This window comes from Panthera pardus, unplaced genomic scaffold, assembly GCF_024362965.1.
Source record: "Panthera pardus isolate Hobbes unplaced genomic scaffold, ASM2436296v1 HiC_scaffold_11, whole genome shotgun sequence".
NCBI classification, from domain to species: Eukaryota; Metazoa; Chordata; class Mammalia; order Carnivora; family Felidae; genus Panthera; species Panthera pardus.
This window is the reverse complement of record NW_026526666.1, coordinates 82,283,499-82,302,841: the sequence shown is the minus strand read 5'-3', so window position 1 is coordinate 82,302,841 and position 19,343 is coordinate 82,283,499. Positions and strand designations below refer to the sequence as shown.

The 19,343-nt window shown below is 43.3% G+C and overlaps 1 protein-coding gene and 1 long non-coding RNA gene across 4 annotated transcripts in view; both read left to right on the top strand.

The window, feature by feature from the left end:
* Positions 1-19,343, top strand: part of HDAC1 (histone deacetylase 1) — a 31,729-nt gene that overhangs the window by 10,361 nt on the left and 2,025 nt on the right. For all 3 annotated transcript variants that reach the window (XR_002075170.2, XM_019429877.2, XM_019429878.2), the window contains exons 3-10: positions 7,153-7,270; positions 13,835-13,909; positions 15,302-15,440; positions 15,904-16,045; positions 17,051-17,143; positions 18,288-18,396; positions 18,478-18,618; positions 19,155-19,263. Coding sequence is in view for 2 of the 3 variants with exons in the window: in XM_019429877.2 (XP_019285422.1) it covers positions 7,153-7,270; positions 13,835-13,909; positions 15,302-15,440; positions 15,904-16,045; positions 17,051-17,143; positions 18,288-18,396; positions 18,478-18,618; positions 19,155-19,263 (926 nt within the window). In the remaining variant the exon portion in view is untranslated. The remainder of the gene's footprint in view (positions 1-7,152; positions 7,271-13,834; positions 13,910-15,301; positions 15,441-15,903; positions 16,046-17,050; positions 17,144-18,287; positions 18,397-18,477; positions 18,619-19,154; positions 19,264-19,343) is intronic.
* On the top strand, positions 11,979-13,619 carry LOC128775656 (uncharacterized). Its single transcript, XR_008420562.1, has 2 exons — positions 11,979-13,140; positions 13,392-13,619. It is a non-coding gene; the product is annotated as an uncharacterized LOC128775656 (long non-coding RNA).

Genomic DNA, 19,343 nt, shown 5'->3' with positions numbered 1-19,343 from the left:
AAAAATGTTTTTATAAAATATTGAGTAGATATGAAAAAATTTTTATAAAATATGTGGAAGGTATAAAGAATCACAATTCACTTAATACCACCTAGTTTAAGAAAACAAACATTGCCATGACTGCTAAAGCCCCTATATGCTCTTCCCCGATCCTGTCTACTTTCTTCTTCCCCAGAGTTAACCTCTGTCCTGAATTTGGGACTTATTATTTCCTTGCTTTTATTTATTTATTTATTTATTTATTTATTTATTTATTTATTTATTTATTTAAAATTTTTGTTATTTTAGAGAGAACGTGTGTGCAAGCAGGGGAGAGGGGTGAGGGGACAGAGAGAGAGAATCTTGAGCAGGCTCCATGCTCCCCGCAGAGTCCCAACTGGAGCTGGATCGCACAACCTGAGCCGAAATGACCTGAGCCAAAATGCAGAGTCAGATGCTCAACGAACTGGGCCACCCAGGCACCCCTATTTCCTTGTTTTTTAAAAATAATTTTGCCAGGGGGCGCCTGAGTGGCTCAGTTGGTTGAGCGTCCGACCTCGGCTCAGCTCATGATCTCGTGGCCAGTGAGTTCGAGCCCCGCGTTGGGCTCTGTGCTGACAGCTCAGAGCCTGGAGCCTGTTTCAGATTCTGTGTCTCCCTCTCTCTCTGACCCTCCCCCATTCATACTCTGTCTCTCTCTCTGTCTCAAAAATAAATAAACCTTAAAAAAAAATTAAAAAAAATAATTTTGCCAGTATGTATTCTTAAACGATACATGTTTTAGTTTTATGTGTTTGAATATTATGTAAATGGAATACAGTATTATTATGTGACTTACTTGCCTTTTTTGTTCAACATGTTCCTGAGAGTCATACATGTTGATGGATGTAGCTAGACTTATTTTCACTGAAAGAATATACTACAGGACATATGCACATATTTACCCTTATTAGATAATGTTAAAATGGTTTTCAGTTGCCACCAATGTAGAATTAAAGTTGCTCTCAGTCCTTGTCAGCACTTAATATTGTCATGTTTAATTTTTTTGTCTGTTTAGGTTGGTGTGAAATGATACTTACTATGGTTTTGATTAGTATTTTCCTGTTTACTAGGGAGATTGAGGATCTTTCTGTATGTTTATTGGTCATTCAGTTTTCCTTATTGAAGTCCCTATTCAAGCCTTTTATCCATTTTCTTATTTGATTGTTCTGTTTTTGTTTTTGTTTTGATTGGGCCTTAGATACACAGAATTGAGATAAAACATTATCCTTGGCTCATAAGCATCAAAAGAAGGTCCATTTTTGGTCTTTTTGAAATACGTATTTTTACTGTTTATTCATTAACTTAAATATTTTCATAGTGCTATGAATATCCCTATTCGTACACCCCAATCACTCTTCTAAATTTTGTGTTTATTATACTCTTGTTTTAAAAAAAAATGTTTATCCTGGGGTGCCTGGATGGCTCAGTTGGTTGGGCGACCGACTTTGGCTCAGGTCATGATCTTGTAGTTTGTGGGTTCGAGCCCCGCGTCGGGCTCTGTGCTGACAGTTCAGAGCCTGGAGTCTGCTTCCTTTTCTGTGTCTCCCTCTCTCTGGCCCTCCCCTGCTCACGCTCTGTGTCTCTCTGTCTCTCAATAATAAATAAATGTCAAAAAAATTTTTTTTAAATGTTTATCCTGTGTATATATGCCTAAACAATATATAGTAATTATTTACTTGTTTTTGAACTTTTTAAAAAAGGTGTCATACTGGGGCACCTGTGTGGCTTGGTTGGTTAAGCATCCAACTTCGGCTTAGGTCCTGATCTTGCGGTCTGTGAGTTTGAGCCCTGCGTTGGGCTCTGCTGACAGCTCAGAGCCTAGAACCTGCTTCAGATTCTGTGCCTCCCCCAGTCGCACTCTGTCTCTCTTTCAAAAATAAATTTAAAAAAAAAAACATTAAAAAAAAAAGGTGTCATACTATGTAATCTTCTGGGACTTGCTTGGTTTTTTTTTTTTTTTTTCTTTTTTTAAGTTTATTTATTTATTTATTTTTAGTAATCTCTATACCCAGTGTGGGGCTTGAACTCCCGACCCTGTGATCAAGTCACACGTTCTCCCAACTGAGCCAGCCAGGTGCCCCCTGTGCCTTGCTTTTATCACACAATATTATGTTATGAAAATCCATCCACCTTGCATATAGCTTTAGTTCTTCCACTTTTCTCTGATGAATAATATCTTATTGTCATTATACTTCAGTTTATCTGTTTTTCCATTCTTAATTTGTGTCTAGTTTTTTAATGTTGTGAGCAGCGCTTTGAATATTCTTGTACATGTCTCAGTTCATACGTGCAAAAATTTTGGCTGTTTCTCTAGTACTAGAATTGCTGGGCTGTAGGGTATGTGAATATTAAATGCCTCGTTGCTTTTCATTGTGGTCAAATGAATTTATAGTCCCACTGACAATGTATGAGAGATACCTTGATTCATATCCTTTCCTATACTTGGAATTAGACTTTAAATTTCGCCAACTAAATGAGTGTGAACAGTATGTGATTGTGATCTTGATTTGCATTTCACTAGTAACCAGTGAAACTGAGTATCTCTTCATATGTTTATTAACTATTTGTGTGTCCTCTACTGTGAAATGTTTTTTCCTTTGCCCATTTTTCTCTTTTTGGTTGTTTGGCTTTCTTTTTCTTACCAGTTTGTAGTAGTTCTTTTTTCTGGTATAGATAGTCCAGTGGCCATACATTGCTCCAAATATCTTCTGTTTTGGTTTTGTCTTTTCACTCTAAAGTATCTTTAATGAACAGAGATTCTTGATTTTAATATAGTTATATTATTTCCTTTATAAGTGCTTTTTGTGTTTTAAGAAATCCTTCCCTTGGGGTGTCTGGCTGGCTCAGTCAGAAGAGCAGGCGACTCTTGATCTCAGGGTCATGAGTTCAAGCCCCGTGTTGGGCATAGAGCTTACTTAAAAAATAAAAATAAAAATAAAAATAAAAGCTTTATAGGTTTGCCTTCACATGTATTTACTATATCTAGAATAGATTTTTATGTCCATTGATGGATGAATGCATAAAGAAGATGTGGTATGTATATACAGTGGAGTATTAGCAATCAAAAAGAATGAAATCTTGCCATTTGCAACTACGTGGATGGAACTAGAGGGTATTATGCTAAGCGAAATTAGTCAGAGAAAGACAAATATCATATGACTTCACTCATACGAGGACTTTTAAGACACAAAACAGATGAACACAAGGGAAGGGTAGCAAAAATAATATAAAAACAGGGAGGGGGACAAAAACATAAGAGACTCTTAAATATGGAGAACAAACAGAGGGTTACTGGAGGGGTTGTGGGAGGGGGGATGGGCTAAATGGGTAAGGGGCACTAAAGAATCTACTTCTGAAATCATTGTTGCACTATATGCTAACTAACTTGGATGTAAGTTAAAAAAATAAAATAGAATCGATTTTTAAATATAGTTTTTTTTTTAATTTTTTTTTTTTTTTAACATTTATTTATTTTTGAGACAGAGAGAGACAGAGCATGAACAGGGGAGGGTCAGAGAGAGGGAGACACAGAATCGGAAGCAGGCTCCAGGCTCTGAGCTGTCAGCACAGAGCCCAACGCGGGGCTCGAACCCATGGACCGTGAGATCATGACCTGAGCCGAAGTCGGCCGCTTAACCGACTGAGCCACCCAGGCGCCCCTAAATATAGTTTGAAGTAAGAATCCACTGAAATTTTTTCATTCCGCAAATACTTATTAAGCACCTGCTTTGTGCCAGGCATTGTGTATGGGTCTGTTTTTGGGCCTGTGTTCTGTTGACTTGGTCTGTTTATTGACGCATATGCCAGTACCCAGTGCTTAATTGTGATAGCTCTTCAGTAAGTTTTGACATCTAGTAGCACAAGTCCTCCCACTTTGTTCTTTAAAAAAAACAACTGACTTGCTATTTGCCCTTTGGGCTTCTTTTCTTTTTTTAATATTTATTTATTTAAATGGCAGTATTCTTTTTTTAATGTTTATTTATTTTTAATGTTTTACTTATTTGAGAGAGAGGGAGAGAGAACGTGAGCAGGGGAGAGGCAGAAAGAGGGGGGCGGACAGAGGATCCAAAGTGGGCTCTGTGCTAACAGCAGAGAGCCTGATGCAGAGTTCGAACTCATGAACTGAGACATGAGATCATGACCTGAGCTGAAGTCAGACGTTTAACCAGCTGAGTCACCCAGGAGCCCTTTGAACTTCTATATAAATTTTAGAACTCATCAAGTGCTGGGATTTTGGTTGTAATTTTATTGAATCTTTACATCATCTTTTTTGTTTTGTTTTTAAGTTTTTTATTTATTTAAGTACTGTCTACATCCTATGAGGGGTTCACACTTAAAACTCTGAGATCAAGAGTTGCATGGTCCTCTGACTGAGCCAGCCAGGCACCCGTGAATCTTTATACCATCTTAGGGAGAATTGATATTTTGAGAATATTTAGCCTTTGCATCAGTGAACATGGCATATTTCCATTTATTTGGGTCCTTTTATTTTATTTTTTATTTTATTTACGTCTTGTCTGTTTTTTTAGAGGGAGGGAGAGCACGCAAGGAGGGGCAGAGAGAGAAGGAGACAGAGAATCCCAAGCAGGCTGTGCCCTGTCAGCACAGAGCCTGAGGCGGGACTTGATCTCAGGAACTGTGAGATCATGACCTAAGTGGAAGTTGGACACTCAACCGACTGAGCCACCCAGGCACCCTAGATTTTTTTTTTAATGTTTATTTATTTTGGGGAGAGAGAGCTCAAGAGCACATGCACGCACAGGGGAGGGGCAGAGAGAGTCAGGGACAGGGTATCAGAAGCAGACTCTGTGCTGTCATCAGAGAGCCCAATGCAGGCTTGAACTCACAAACTGTAAGATCATTCCCAAACCAAAGTTGGATGCTTAACTGACTGAGTCACCCAGGCACCCCTGGAAATTTTTTCAAAGTAATTACAAAAATTTTGTTTTTAATGTTTATTTTTGAGAGAGAGAGCGCGCGCGCGAATGCGCACAGGGGAGGGGTAAAGAGGGAGACAGAGAATCCTAAGCAGGCTTTGCATTGCCAGTGCAATGCCCCATGTGGGGCTTGAACTCACAATCCATGAGATCATGACCTGAGCTAAAATCAAGAGTCTCTTGCTCAGCTGACTGAGCCACCCAGGCTCCCCTCCAAGTACTTCTTTTTAATGCTATCATAAACTATCTTTTAAAATTTTTATATTTAGGTTGTTTACTGGTATAGAGAAATGTAGTGCAATTCTTTTTTATTCAGACATATATCCAGGGTCTCTGTAGATCTCTTTCTACTACCTGTTGTTTCTGTGAGCTCTCACTCGTAGTGCTTTGTTTCCTTGCATGTTTTGTAATTTTTGACTCTGCGGTCATATTTTTTGGAACTTTGTGGCCTGGGATGAAGATAGGTTCTTAAAGCAAGATTTGCCTTTACTTTGTAAAAGAGGTAGCTTTTGAGATGGGCTTTGTCCTTGTTGAATGTAGTACATGAGGAACATGGAATCAAGAGGTGGCTTCTGTCTTAAACAATTGGGTAGTTGGTGGTGAGAATAGGAACCCTGGGAAAGAAGAGCATAGGAGAAATAAAGCAGTGGATGCAGTCAAGATTATGGAGGAGGTGTAATGAAAGGGATGGGCTGTGGATTGAAATGGAAGTCAAGAAAGGGTGTTGTTAAAGATTATAATTAGTTTCTCAACCTGAGTGGATATTGGTGTCATTAACAAGAATATTAAAAGAGAAGTCTGGAAGTTAAATATGAATGCCTCTCTATAAGTTGTTAAATCCAGTTGAATTTGAAGTGCCTCTAGGATTCACAGGTGGAGCTGGCTGGGAGGTTGTTGGAATGTAAATCTGGAGCTCAGAACAGAAATCAAGATGGAGTGAGTCTGGGCGGGCATCTATATAGAAGGTAGAGTTAAAGCTCCATCTACAACGTTGCCATGAAGGTAAAAGGCTTAATACAATAAAAACAACTTCGGGGGTTCCTGGGTGGCTCAGTCAGTTGAGCATCCGACTTCAGTCCGGGTCATGATATCACAGTTTGTGCCTGACATCGGGCTCTGTGCTGACAGCTCAGAGCCTGGAGCTTGCTTTGGATTCTGTCTCCCTCTCTCTCTGCCCCTCCCCTGCTCATACTCTGTCTCTTTCTCTCTCAAAAAATAAATAAACTTAAGCAAACAAACAACTTAGTATTTGGAGCCAAGTCTTGCTTCTTTTACTATGAGTGTGGTATATAGAACAGTATCCACCTTTTAGTCTTACATTCTGCCTTATACCGAGGATTAAACAAGCACCAAATAGTGCCTGGAGCCAGACCTCTGGGTTTCTATCCCAGTTTACCAACTGTGTAGCTTTGGGCAAATTACTTAACCTCCCTGTGGGCAGAGTGAGGATAATAATAGTATGGAGTTTAAGAGGTTGTTGTAAGGATCACAAAATCACATACAGTGCCTGGCACAGGGTAAACAATGTTATATGTGTATTGAAAATGCTTTATAAACTATAAAGATATTCATAATTGGAAGAGCAGAGGGTCATCTTCGAAGAAGACCTACCTTTAAGGGATGAGAGGAAGAAAAGAGAATTTTTAAAAAGAGGGAAAGAGGACTCAGAATGTTGGGATAATCAGGAAATGACCATGTCAAGGAAGGTTCAGTGGGGAGGGTGTGATGAGAATTGTTGTGATGATGATTTATAAAAGATTTCCTATCTATTTCAGTTATTGTTAGTCACCTCTTTTTCTTAAACTCTTGGAGCCATTTGGACCATAACTATTTAAAAAGAAATAAGAGTTTGTAAGCATTTCACAATTTACAAAGAGATTTAACTATCTCCTCCAATTCTCACACTGTTAGGTAGAAGTTGTTGCCTCTATTTAGTAAGTGAGAAAACTGAGGCTCACAAGGTAGACTTGCCCAAGTAACAGAGCTTGAGTTGCAGTTCTGTTTTTTGATACTGAATCTCCTTTGATAATCCTATATGCCTAATTAGATCGCAAGTTTCCTGAGGCATTAATCTAATCAGTAATTCCTTGCCTAGCTCAATGCTGGGTGGCTCTTCTCTTAGTGTTCAAAGTAGACTAAGTGAAGAGTGGCTTGGGTCTGGAATAACATGTCCTTTCTCCCCTCTTCCCTCTAGCGCCCTCACAAGGCCAATGCTGAGGAGATGACCAAGTACCACAGTGACGACTACATTAAATTCTTGCGCTCCATCCGCCCAGATAACATGTCTGAGTACAGCAAACAGATGCAGAGATGTAAGTCCATTCTGTTCCCTCCTTACTCTCAAGGCCCCAGTTGGATCTGCCCTTCAGTTGCAGAGGCTTACCCTGCCTTCCCTTGTATCTCCCATTCATCCCACACTTGATTTCCCCTGCCTTCCAAGGATGCCAAAGTGCAGCTCTTTTCTCCAGTCTAGCTTTCCTTGTTTCTTGACTATAAAGAATAGTGTTCGATCTTTGTCTAGTTAGGTTCACAACAATATGCCAAGAAAACCGTGATTGTTGTAATGGAAAACGCACTGACGTAGGAGAGGGAGACAGAGATAGAAGTCCCAGCTCTGACTCTTAACTGACCAGGCTGGTCACTTGCCCTCAGATTTTTCTTTCCTAAAATGGACTGGATGTCATCCCATACAACTATAACTGCTCTCACTTTGTATTAATTGAGAATCGAGGGGCCACTTAGGACAGATTCTAGATGATGTAATCTTTGAGTTGAGGTGATTCTACCCCTGCTTCCTGAGACTTGAAACAGGTGTCATCTCGGAAGCTACACTCAGTTTGTAGGAATTAATGAGGCTTATTTTAGCTATGGGAGAAAATGTGTTTAAATTTGGAAAAAACTTATATCTGACTTCTCCCTGTGTTATTTTAGAAATTATCTCTTAGCACCTAATATCTCATATAATAAAACAATGAAACAGCATTGTCCAGAAGTTTTGATTAGCTTGTAACAGTTTATTTGGAAATATCAGCAAATCTGTGGCACTTGTTGCTACTGGCCACAAGGTAGTCTGATTCCCAAGGCAGAAAGTTTATGTGTTATAATAGTTGTGCAGTTGTAATGATTACAGAACCACAGAGACCTTTTTTATTTTTTTATTTAAAATTTTTTAATATTTATTTATTTTTGAGAGAGAGAGAGACACACAGAGAGCGAGCGGGGGAGGAGCAGAGAGAGAGGGAGACACAGAACCTTGAAGCAGGCTCCAGGCTCTGTGCTGTCAGCAGAGTCTGATGCGGGGCTCGAACTCATGAACTGTGAATCATGACCTGAGTCAAAGTCGGACGGCTTTAACCGACTGAGCCACCCAGCTGCCCCTATGGTTTTTTGTTTTTTTTTTTTTACAGAGGCCTTTTTTAAAGTATTATTACCACCCACAACTCCAGGAGCTGCTGCCCCTGTAAGTGCAGTATTTGCTCTTTGAATTGGCAAGATCTTATTTCCTTCCAAGATGAGACAAATTCCTTTCTTTGCTCTAGATGGCTTTAGAGCTTTTCATAACCTATCGAGGCCAGTGATCAGGCTCCACTGTCAGCAAAGAGGACTCTCATTAGAGAAGCAGCTTGGTATTGAGGCAAGAAAATGAGTTATTTTTTGTTTAAAAAAATTTTTTTTTAATTTTTTTTTCACATTTATTTATTTTTGAGACAGAGACAGAGCATGAACGGGGGAGGGTCAGAGAGAGAGGGAGACACAGAATCTGAAACAGGCTCCAGGCTCTGAGCTGTCAGCACAGAGCCCGACGCGGGGCTCGAACTCACGGACCATGAGATCATGACCTGAACTGAAGTCAGATGCTTAACCAACTGAGCCACCCAGGCACCCCTCTTTAAAATTTTTTTTAATGTTTATTTATTTTTGAGAGAGAGGAGAGTGCCAGTGGGAAAGGGGCAGAAAGAAAGGGAGACACAGAATCTGAAGCAGGCTCCAGGCTCCAAGCTGTCAGCACAAAGCCTGATGTGGGGCTCAAACCCACAAACCGTGAGATCATGACCTGAGCCAAAGTCGGATGCTTACTGACTGAGCCACCCAGGCACTCCAAGAGAATGAGTTTTGATGTCTTGGTTTGAATCCCTTAGCTCTACCACTTAACTGTGTGTTCTTAAGCAAGTCCTCTAGCCTCTCTGAGCCTTGTTTTCTCTTCTTTAAAAGGACGACAATAGTGCTTATTTCATAGTGGAGGTTGTCGGGGATAGGTGAGATAGCACTGTCAATGAAGCACTGACTGTCAATGAATAGTAACTTTTGCTGTGATGACTTATTATTTTCATCATTTTCCAATCTGTCAAGGCAGACATAAAATATTAGGCCCTCAGGAGTGCCCAGGTTTGGGTCTGACTTCCAGTTTGCTCCAGTTTTCCTGAAACTAGCATTCTAAGATTGTGCATTAAAAAATTAGGTCTGGGATTTTCTCTCATTGAAGATGGGTTAGGAAGGATGAAGTTCTCTATGGACTTAAGGTACCTTACTGACTTGACTTACAGGGTTATAGAAAGATGTCACTTAGTGAAGTGCTGTATAACCAGGGGTATCTTCAGAAACAATAACAGCGATGTGTGAGCTGAGCTCTTTTTTTTTGTATTTACCAACACCTAACCTAGGAAGTTATACATGTAATAAGACTAAATAAGTTAGGTTTCCTTGCTCTTGGCTAGGATGTAATAAACATTTTGTGGTCATTTTGAGACTTTGAGAACTTTGATCAGAAGTTCTGATCTAATATTTTAATTAGTTAAAATGGGAACATGATGAGCAGTGGGCTTCCTGACAGCCTGACTCAGCCTGCCCATTTGCAGTTGGTCCCCTGGCAGCCAGCCTTGGCCTGCCAGGGAGTTCGTGGCTTATTGGGCTGAGGCCTTATTAAAAATAATAATAAATAAAAGGGTGCCTGGGTGGCTTAGTTGGTTAAGCTTCTGACTCTTGTGTTTGTTTGCTTGTTTGTTTATTTGGGCAGGGGGGAGAAGGGCAGAGGGAGAGGGAGAAAGAGGACCTGAAGCAGGCTCTGTGCTGACAGCAGAGAGCCCCATGTGGGGCTTGAACTCATGAACCACGAGATCATCACGTGAGCTGAAGTCGGACGCTTAACCAGCTGAGCTACCTGGGCACCCCAAGTGTCCAACTTTTGATTTTGGCTCGGATCATGGTCTCACAGTTTTTGGGATTGAGCCCCGTGTCAGGCTCTGTACTGCCAGTGCACAGCCCGCTTGGGATTCTCTCTCTTCCTCTCTCTCTCTGTCCCTCTCCTGCTCTTGTGCATGCACGCATGCTCTCTCCCTCTCTTTCAAAATAAATAAATACTTAAGAAAATTAAAAAATAACAGTGAATAAAAAATAAGATGGATTCAAACATGAATAAGTGCAATGGTTTTTTTTTTTTTTTTTTGCCAGATTATCAGAATGTGAAATGTGGTGGAAAATGATAAAAGGGAATTATGGTGGTAAAATTTGAAGATATTGTCATTGTCATCTTTTTTATAGATGTATAAACTGAATTTTCCAGGGTCTCCTAACAAGGTAGTGGTAGAATGGAGAATGGAACTTGTCTCTTCCTGATTCTATAGTATTTTTATTTTTATTTTTTATTTTTATTTAATTATTTTTAATTTTTTTTAACGTTTATTTATTTTTGAGACAGAGAGAGAGAGAGCACGAATGGGGGAGGATCAGAGAGAGAGGGAGACACAGAATCCGAAACAGGCTCCAGGCTCTGAGCGGTCAGCACAGAGCCCGACGCAGGGCCTGAACTCACGGACCGCGAGATCATGACCTGAGCCGAAGTCGGACGCTTAACCGACTGAGCCACCCAGGCGCCCCTCTATAGTGTTTTTAAATATGTTGCATGTAAAATATTTCAGACACACACAAAACGTATAAAAACATAATAGAATGTACATCCATGTACCTACTACCTGCCTACCTTTCTTTCTTTCTTTCTTTCTTTCTTTCTTTCTTTCTTTCTTTCTTTCTTTCTTTCTATTTTGTTTTAATATTTATTTATTTTTTTTTTTTTTTTTGAGAGAGAGACAGAGTGTGAGCTGAGGAGGTGCAGAGAGTGGGAGACACATAATCCAAAGCAGGCTCCAGGCTCTGAGTTGTCAGCACAGAGCCTGATGCGGGGCTCGAATTCACGGACTGTGAGATCATGACCTGAGCCGGAGCTGGATGCTCAACTGACTGAGCCACTCAGGCACCCCCTTTTTTTTTTTTTAAGTTTATTTATTTTTGAGAGAGGGGGACAGAGCATGAGCAGGGGAAGGGCAGATAGAGAGGGAGACAGAATCTGAAGCAGGCTCCAGGCTCTGAGCTGTCAGCACAGAGCCCGATGTGGGGGGCTCAAACCCACAGACCGCAAGATCATGACCTGAGTCGAAGTCAGACACTTAACTAACTGAGCCACGCACGTGCCCCTACCAACCTTTCTTTCTAGGAAACAAAACGCTGCCAATACAGTTGAACCCCCCCTGGGCACCTCCCCTTGGTCACACACCCTTTCTGTCCTACTCCCCATTCCACCCCATTACACCACCACAGTGGTATAAGCCCTCTCCTGAAACCCCTGTTAATCCCATGCATCTTTCTGCAGGGTGCTTTTTACCACCTTCTCCACCTTCCTCCACTCTCTCATCTCTCACCCAGTATTGTTCTCTTCAGTATAATGCCACCCTAAGAATAAGAAAAGTATTTGTGATAGGAAGAGGAGAACCCATACAAGAGTCCTCCCGGGGCGCCTGGGTGGCTCAGTCGGTTAAGCGTCCGACTTCAGCTCAGGTCACAATCTCGCGGTCCATGAGTTTGAGCCCCGCGTCGGGCTCTGTGCTGACAGCTCAGAGCCTGGAGCCTGCTTCTGATTCTGTGTCTCCCTCTCTCTCTGCCCCTCCCCCGTTCATGCTGTGTCTCTCTCTGTCTCAAAAATAAATAAACGTTTAAAAAAAAAAAAATTAAAAAAAAAAAAAAAAAAGAGTCCTCCCTAGTCTTACAAATTAGTCCAGGTGAGGGTTTCCATTTCCCCCCTTTCCGTCTCCAATCACACAGCTTGTTGAACTGGGAATAATGGGCTGGCCACTTGAGCCACATGTTGGTTTGGGGCCTGAAGGGAAATATTTTTTTCTCCTATCTAAAATAACCATTTTGTGGGGTGCCTGGCTGGCTCATTCAGTAGAGCATGCAACTCTTGATCTTGGAGTCTTGAGTTCAAGCCCCATATTGCTCTTAGAGCGTACTTAAAAAAAAATAATAATAAATAAGACATATCCCACATGAGAGTATAAACAAAACTCTAGAAACCTAGGCAGGCCAAACCCAATGAAAGACAAAGCAACCGGAGGAGGCATTCAGTTGCCAGTGGATAGATAGCTTGGCCCCAGGGACCAAAGTTCTTATTGACACAGCCTCCCAGTGTTTACCTGGGAAGTGGGGGTGAGAGCCACCTACTACTCCTCACCCCGTTATGCAGGCCACACTTCCTCAGAGCACTTGTCTTGGCAGGGCACCCTCCCAAGCTTAGGGCAGTGCCAGAGTTGGTAACGCTCATGGTTATTGCAGACTTTGAGCTTCAGCTGTCTCTCAGAAGGTTACACAGTCCGAGCTGGGCTCTGCTACCCTCCTCATTCTAGGGCTTCTCCTTGCTCTACTTTGGGAATCCCAGTTGATAGCAGTGGATGTAGTAGGAAGGCTAGGGCAAGAGAATAAGGATCTAGCCTACCCCTGCCTCTAGTTTCCTGTGTCTCGTTGATGTCTCAGTACTTTCCTTTTCTGTGAGAGATGACTTGGAGCCTTAAGGTTCCTCTCTAGCTCCGTGACTACAGCCCTCAGGTGTGCTTCCCTTCCTGTCTTTCGTTTGTTTGCATTACTATTTGCATCCATTTCCTCATTATGTGTTAGTTTGTACTTTTGCCCCGTTAGGCCTGAAATAACCTTACTCCAGTTGTCACTTGTAGGTGTAGTAGAAAGAGCACTATACTGTATGGGTCAAGACACCTGGACTCTGATTCTGGTGCTGCCATTGTCTTGTTATACAACCTTGGCAGCTCACTTAATTCTTCGTATCTGTTTGTTCAAGTACTTACTTGCTATATTCTTCCCCACATAAGATTTCTGTTAATCTTCTCAACATTTAGGTGAGGTGGATATCATGATTGCTTGTTTTTTGTTTTTTTTTTTAATTTTTTTTTTTTCAACGTTTTTTATTTATTTTTGGGACAGAGAGAGACAGAGCATGAACGGGGGAGGGGCAGAGAGAGAGGGAGACAAAGAATCGGAAACAGGCTCCAGGCTCCGAGCCATCAGCCCAGAGCCTGACGCGCGGCTCGAACTCACGGACCGCGAGATCGTGACCTGGCTGAAGTCGGACGCTTAACCGACTGCGCCACCCAGGCGCCCCTCATGATTGCTTGTTAAAGATAATAAGCCAGGGGTGCCTGGGTGGCTCAGTCGGTTAAGTGTCTGACTTCGGCTCAGGTCATGATCTCACGGTTTGTGAGTTCGAGCCCCGCGTCAGGCTTTGTGCTGACAGCTCAGAGCCTGGAGCCTGTTTCGGATTCTGTGTCTCCCTCTTTCTCTGCCCCTCCCCTGCTCATGCTCTGTCTCTCTCTGTCTCAAAAATAAATAAAACATTAAAAAAAAATTAAAGGTAATAAGCCAAAGCTCTAAGAAGTTAAATGACTTGACCCAATCACAAAGCCAGTAAGTAGTAGAGCCTGGACTAGAACCCAAGCCTTCTGAATCCAAATTCTTTGTTTTTTCCCATGAGCTCATAAATATGTAAACAAAAAACTAAAGGAATTGTGGAAACTAACTTTCCCCTTCTGTCTTTCAAGTCAACGTTGGTGAGGACTGTCCGGTATTTGATGGCCTGTTTGAGTTCTGTCAGTTATCTACTGGTGGCTCTGTGGGTAAGGAATATACCTCCCTCCTCGAGGGCAGTGCTGGGTTGTATTAGTGAGGTCTGCCTTTTAGGCCACTATCCTAGTAGGGCTGATCTGTGACCCCATAAAATGGGTCTTGTGAGTTTTTACCTTAGGTCTTTAAAATATCCTTCTGGTTCAGTCCCAGCCCAGGTTCAGTCTCTGACATGGTACTGACAGGTGTCCTTGACTGTCCTCTCCTACCCAGAGATCTTACATACTGGAATTCCCTGCAGACCTCGTGGGGTTGTTGAGATGCTGTACATAGAAGCAATTTGCAAACTGCAAAGTGCTATAAAAATGGGAAGTGTCATCATCTGTGTCTTACAAAAGAGCATGGTAATTACCTTTAGAGGTCAGAAATACTCCTCACGTATCTCCCACTTCCATTATTAACTTCTAGACTACCTCCAGGATTACTCTAAACCCTTTTTTAACAAATATATATTTTCCTATGATCATTGTTTGGTCTCTTCTCCCCTTCCCCCTGCCTCTCAATATAACCTCAGAAAACAAAGATGTACACAGGAAAAAATTACCCACAATCATACTGTCCAAAGATAATCATTACTACCATTTTGGTGTTTGTATATGCATTCTTTTTTGTTAGTATATATCTGGATATAACATATACATCCATATTTTATAAAAATGTGTCACGTGTATATAGTTTTGTGTCTGAATTTTTTATTTAGTAAATCTTTAAGATTTCTTTGGTAGTCTATAGCATGATTTCTAGTGGCTTCAGGATTATGCCATGTTATGGACCAACATCAGTTGATATAATTGGTCCCTCTTGGATCATTTGGCTTGTTCTGTGTCTTTATTGCTGTTAAAGTTACAAGCCACAAATGCACCTGCATACACAAGTGTATATTTCTCTCACTTCTTGGGCCTGTTTGTGCTTTGAGCTTCTAGTTCCTTTAGTATCTTCATCATTTTTTGACCATGAACCATGGTAAGAAATACATTTACTCTTGCAATCCAGGTTGTGCACACACACTGTCATTCTGAAGCCAGTTTCACAGAAGAGCAACTTCCTTTACTGTTATTTTATTCTAGTCTGTTTTGTTTAAAATTGTGTGTGTATAAACACACACACACACACACACACACACACACACACACACACACACTAATCATGACCCACTAAACCAATTTTAAGGCCTACTGATGGGTTTCCACCTTCGGTTTGGAAAAAAAGTTGTTTAGAGTAGCCAGCCAATGTCATATTTACTCCCTGTTAGAATAGGGAGGGAGGGAGAGAACAGTCCAGCGATTGAATAGGCAGGTTCTACCTCTCACCAGGTTTCCTGGGCTTCTTGGGGAAAGGGGGAGAATGGCTTGCTAACAGTCTTGTGTTCTCTCTTTCACACCCAGCAAGTGCTGTGAAACTTAATAAGCAGCAGACGGACATCGCTGTGAATTGGGCTGGGGGCCTGCATCATGCAAAGAAGTCTGAGGCATCTGGCTTCTGTTACGTCAATGATATCGTCTTGGCCATCCTGGAACTGCTAAAGTATGCCTGCCTGGCCTTGTCTCTTGGAGGAGCACCTTAGGCCAGGTTCCCACTTCCCTCTCCCCCTGGGCTTGCCTCCCTAGTTTGCTTTTCCTAGCGGTGTGCTGGCTAGGATGTGTTCAGTGAGTGTCTCTGGCTGGCCATCCTCTCTTTGACGGGGTCCCGGTTTGATTTGAGCCCACGGCAAGATCAGGGGCAGGTGCTGCTCAGATCCTGCCTCCAGAGTGTCCCTGTGTGGCTGGAGTTGAGCCTGGCTGTAGAGTAGGAAGATCGGACTTGGTCGGCTTGGTCAGGCCTCTGGAGACACCCTGCCGCTCTTCCACCTTCCTTCAGCCAGTTTCCACGTCTCTGGTGCTTAGAGATACCTGAGGGAGGCAGCCAGCCCGGTAAGCTGGGACCTGGCGCCCTTGGCGCGTCCCACTCCCAGAGAGCCGCCAGACCCCTGACCCCCTTCTGATCCTAGGTATCACCAGAGGGTGCTGTATATTGACATTGATATTCACCACGGCGATGGCGTGGAAGAGGCCTTCTATACCACAGACCGGGTCATGACTGTGTCCTTTCATAAATACGGAGAGTACTTCCCGGGAACTGGGGACCTACGGGTGAGAACTCCCTTCAGGGGCCAGCCAGCTCACCCCTAGCTGCCAGCTCTAACTCTCCTATCTCATGTCACCAGAAACCACTTCCTGCCCCTTCTGCCATTCAGAATGCCATACCCCAGCCTAGGGTACCTGCCCTGGTCTTCCCTCCCTTATTCTGGAGGAAGGGAATGATGAGACACAAAGGGTTGGGAGGGATAGGGGTCTCATGACTCATTGCAAGCCCCTCCTGGCCACAGCTAAGTTACACTGCACTATTCAGATGCCCCAAACAATTTGAATTTTAGGCTAGAGACATCAGGTTCTCTCTCTCATGGGCTAGGAATTGAGACCCTTATGGACCATCTCAAGGGTTCTTAACCTTCCCCTTTGATCATCTGACTGAAAGCTATGGACTCTGTCACCAGGAAAGCATAAGGAATCTTTTGTATCTGATACTGAATAGTTAATTAAAGACACCTCCCCTTACTGAAGCCCATCTATAGACCTCAGGATAAAAGTCCTTGGAAACTAACTCACTGAACTGTTGTATCTTCTATTAGCATGAATATGAAACCAACCCTTTGCCATGCACTAGCCCTCTGGTGAAAAAGTAGCACTAATTCATGTTTGCTGTGGCCAGCATAATAAATGGTCTTTCTTCTACCTTCTCTGGAGAGGAAAAGGTCGTCCCAGGGTGGGTGTTAGTTCTGTGACCCAACTACCAGCAGCTCTAACCCAATCCAAAGATGGAGGTCTTGTGCTCTGGGGTAGGATATTCCATCTCTGGCTCCATAAACAGTTCTCAGCCTGGGCGCAGGCTCAGTGGTGTGTCCAGAAACGTGAGCTAGACTTGCTAGTGAGGGGAATGGTATTAACCAAGGTGCCCCTGCTCTGTCCCTGGCCCACTTCATGGATCCCAATTGTCTCTCTTAGAATACTGCCTCTTTCCTTAGCCTTCCAGCCCCTGTCCTTGAACTTCTTCCTAGCTTCATCTTTCAGTTTTACTTTAATGTCCCTCTTGATTAGGATATTGGGGCTGGCAAAGGCAAGTATTACGCTGTTAACTACCCGCTCCGAGATGGGATCGATGACGAGTCCTATGAGGCCATTTTCAAGCCGGTAAGTGGCTTATCCACCACCCGGGCTACCAGTGGGATTAGTCTAAGGGATGGGTAGCAAAGTACCCCCAGCATACCTCAGGGACCTCACCCCACTGAGAAGCTGGTTGGGAAATGAGCTGTGTTTTGACCCTGGATTGTTATGCTGTGTGGTCAGCTAGAGGAACAAAATTCATCCAAATATTTATTGATGCCTTCTGTGGGTCAGGCCCTCTGTCGGATACAAGAGTATCTAAGACATGAATCATGCCCTTAAAGACCTCACAGTCTACATCGTGGGAGGCAGGCACACACACAACAGTGTGTGGTCATTACTGTTTTGCAGGATGAACAGAGGAAGGGGAGACAAACCGCTGCCTGGGCTGGGGAGAGGGTAGTCAAAGAGGATTTCACAGAGGTGGTGACATTTGAGCTGGACTTTGGAAAATGAGGAGTTGCTATGTGAAGAAGGAGGTGGAGGCCGGAGGGCAGGGATGGCATTCAGCAGGGGGGACAGTACATAGCTGTATGTAGATCAGTATGATGGGTGGGAGGAGTGTTGAAGGACGTGGGAAATGTATATGGGGGTCTTGGATGCCAAGCTGAGGAGTTAAATCTTCACCTGCAATCCACAAGGAACCATTACTGGAGTATTAACCTAATAAGGTTAGGTAGTCAAGTGCCTACTGTATGCCTTGCAGTAGGGGTGACAGAGAAGTCCAAGGTGTGATCTTTGTCCTAGGTAACGTCAAAGTCTTGTGAGAATGGGAAAGGTGAAGGTGAGCACTCCCTCACAATAGGAGGCTCAAAGTCTCAAAAGACTGAAGGAGCAGGGCAGATGAAGCCAAGGGTCAGAAGAAGGGGCACTGGAGCTTGGGTAGTGAAAGAAGCGGAAGACTGAGGGAAAGGTGAGGCTGTTCTAGGTTCAGCATTACTAGAGCTAGAAGAAGCCTCTTGGAGAGCCTCCTAAATTGAAAAACTGAAATCCTAAATAGGGAAACAAGAACTCCAGACTGATACTTCCTCCTTACCACCCCGCACGAGGGAGAGTGGAAATGTAGGAATAAATACAGGAAACGGAAGAAGTACTGCAGCCCACCCTTTGCAGCCCCTAACATCACATAGCTTTTCTTGAAGCTGGTGGTGACGAGGATGTGTCCTTTTAGGTCATGTCCAAAGTAATGGAGATGTTCCAACCCAGTGCAGTTGTCTTACAGTGTGGCTCTGACTCCCTATCTGGGGATCGGTTAGGTTGCTTCAACCTGACCATCAAAGGTGAGACCAGGTAGCATAGAGATGGGTGGGCAGGGTTCTGCCAGGCGCTCCTGTAACCCAGCACCCCTTTCTCCCATCAAGGGCATGCCAAGTGTGTAGAGTTTGTGAAGAGCTTCAACCTGCCTATGCTGATGCTGGGAGGAGGCGGTTATACCATCCGTAACGTGGCCCGCTGCTGGACGTATGAAACAGCCGTGGCTCTGGACACGGAGATCCCAAATGGTAATAGCCCTGGGCCAGGTTGGGCTGGGCAGAGCCAGAGCTCATGTGTCCTAGAGTTTATAACCCCTTCCCCATTGGCCATGTGGCCTCTCCTCTTCTGATACTGGGCATTGATTCTCTTCCCTATCTTCTTGTGATTGTCAGACCATCGCTTTTTCCTGAGTCCTTTTTTGACCCTGCCACCTCTCCTTCCCACTTCTGGTCTAGACATAATGATCAGTGGTTATTTATAGCTTTGGAATTTCTACTCTGTAGGGTAACTGGGGTAGTGAGTGAGGAGGTGCTCCCGACGAGCATTGCCTAAATTTTTCTAAACCATGAGCTTGTGCCTTCTCCTCAGTGGGGGGTGAGGTGTGGACACTGGAGAATGGCATTAAAAAGACTGAAACCCTATAAGCACTCAGGTCTCACCCTGTCTCAGAGGCATTCTTCTCAGTTTGATGGTTGGGCTAGCAGTTCCAGATAAACCTACAAGTGCTTTTCTCAGGGTCCCATGGTAGCCAGGTCTTTGACTCTTATCTCCTGCCCCCAATTAGAGCTTCCATACAACGACTACTTCGAATACTTTGGACCAGATTTCAAACTTCACATCAGTCCTTCCAATATGACCAACCAGAACACCAATGAGTACCTGGAGAAGATCAAGTGAGTATATTCCCCAGACACACCCTGATTGAACATTCCAGGCTCTGGTTTGTCCCTAACCAGCGCCAGCCACCCTCTCT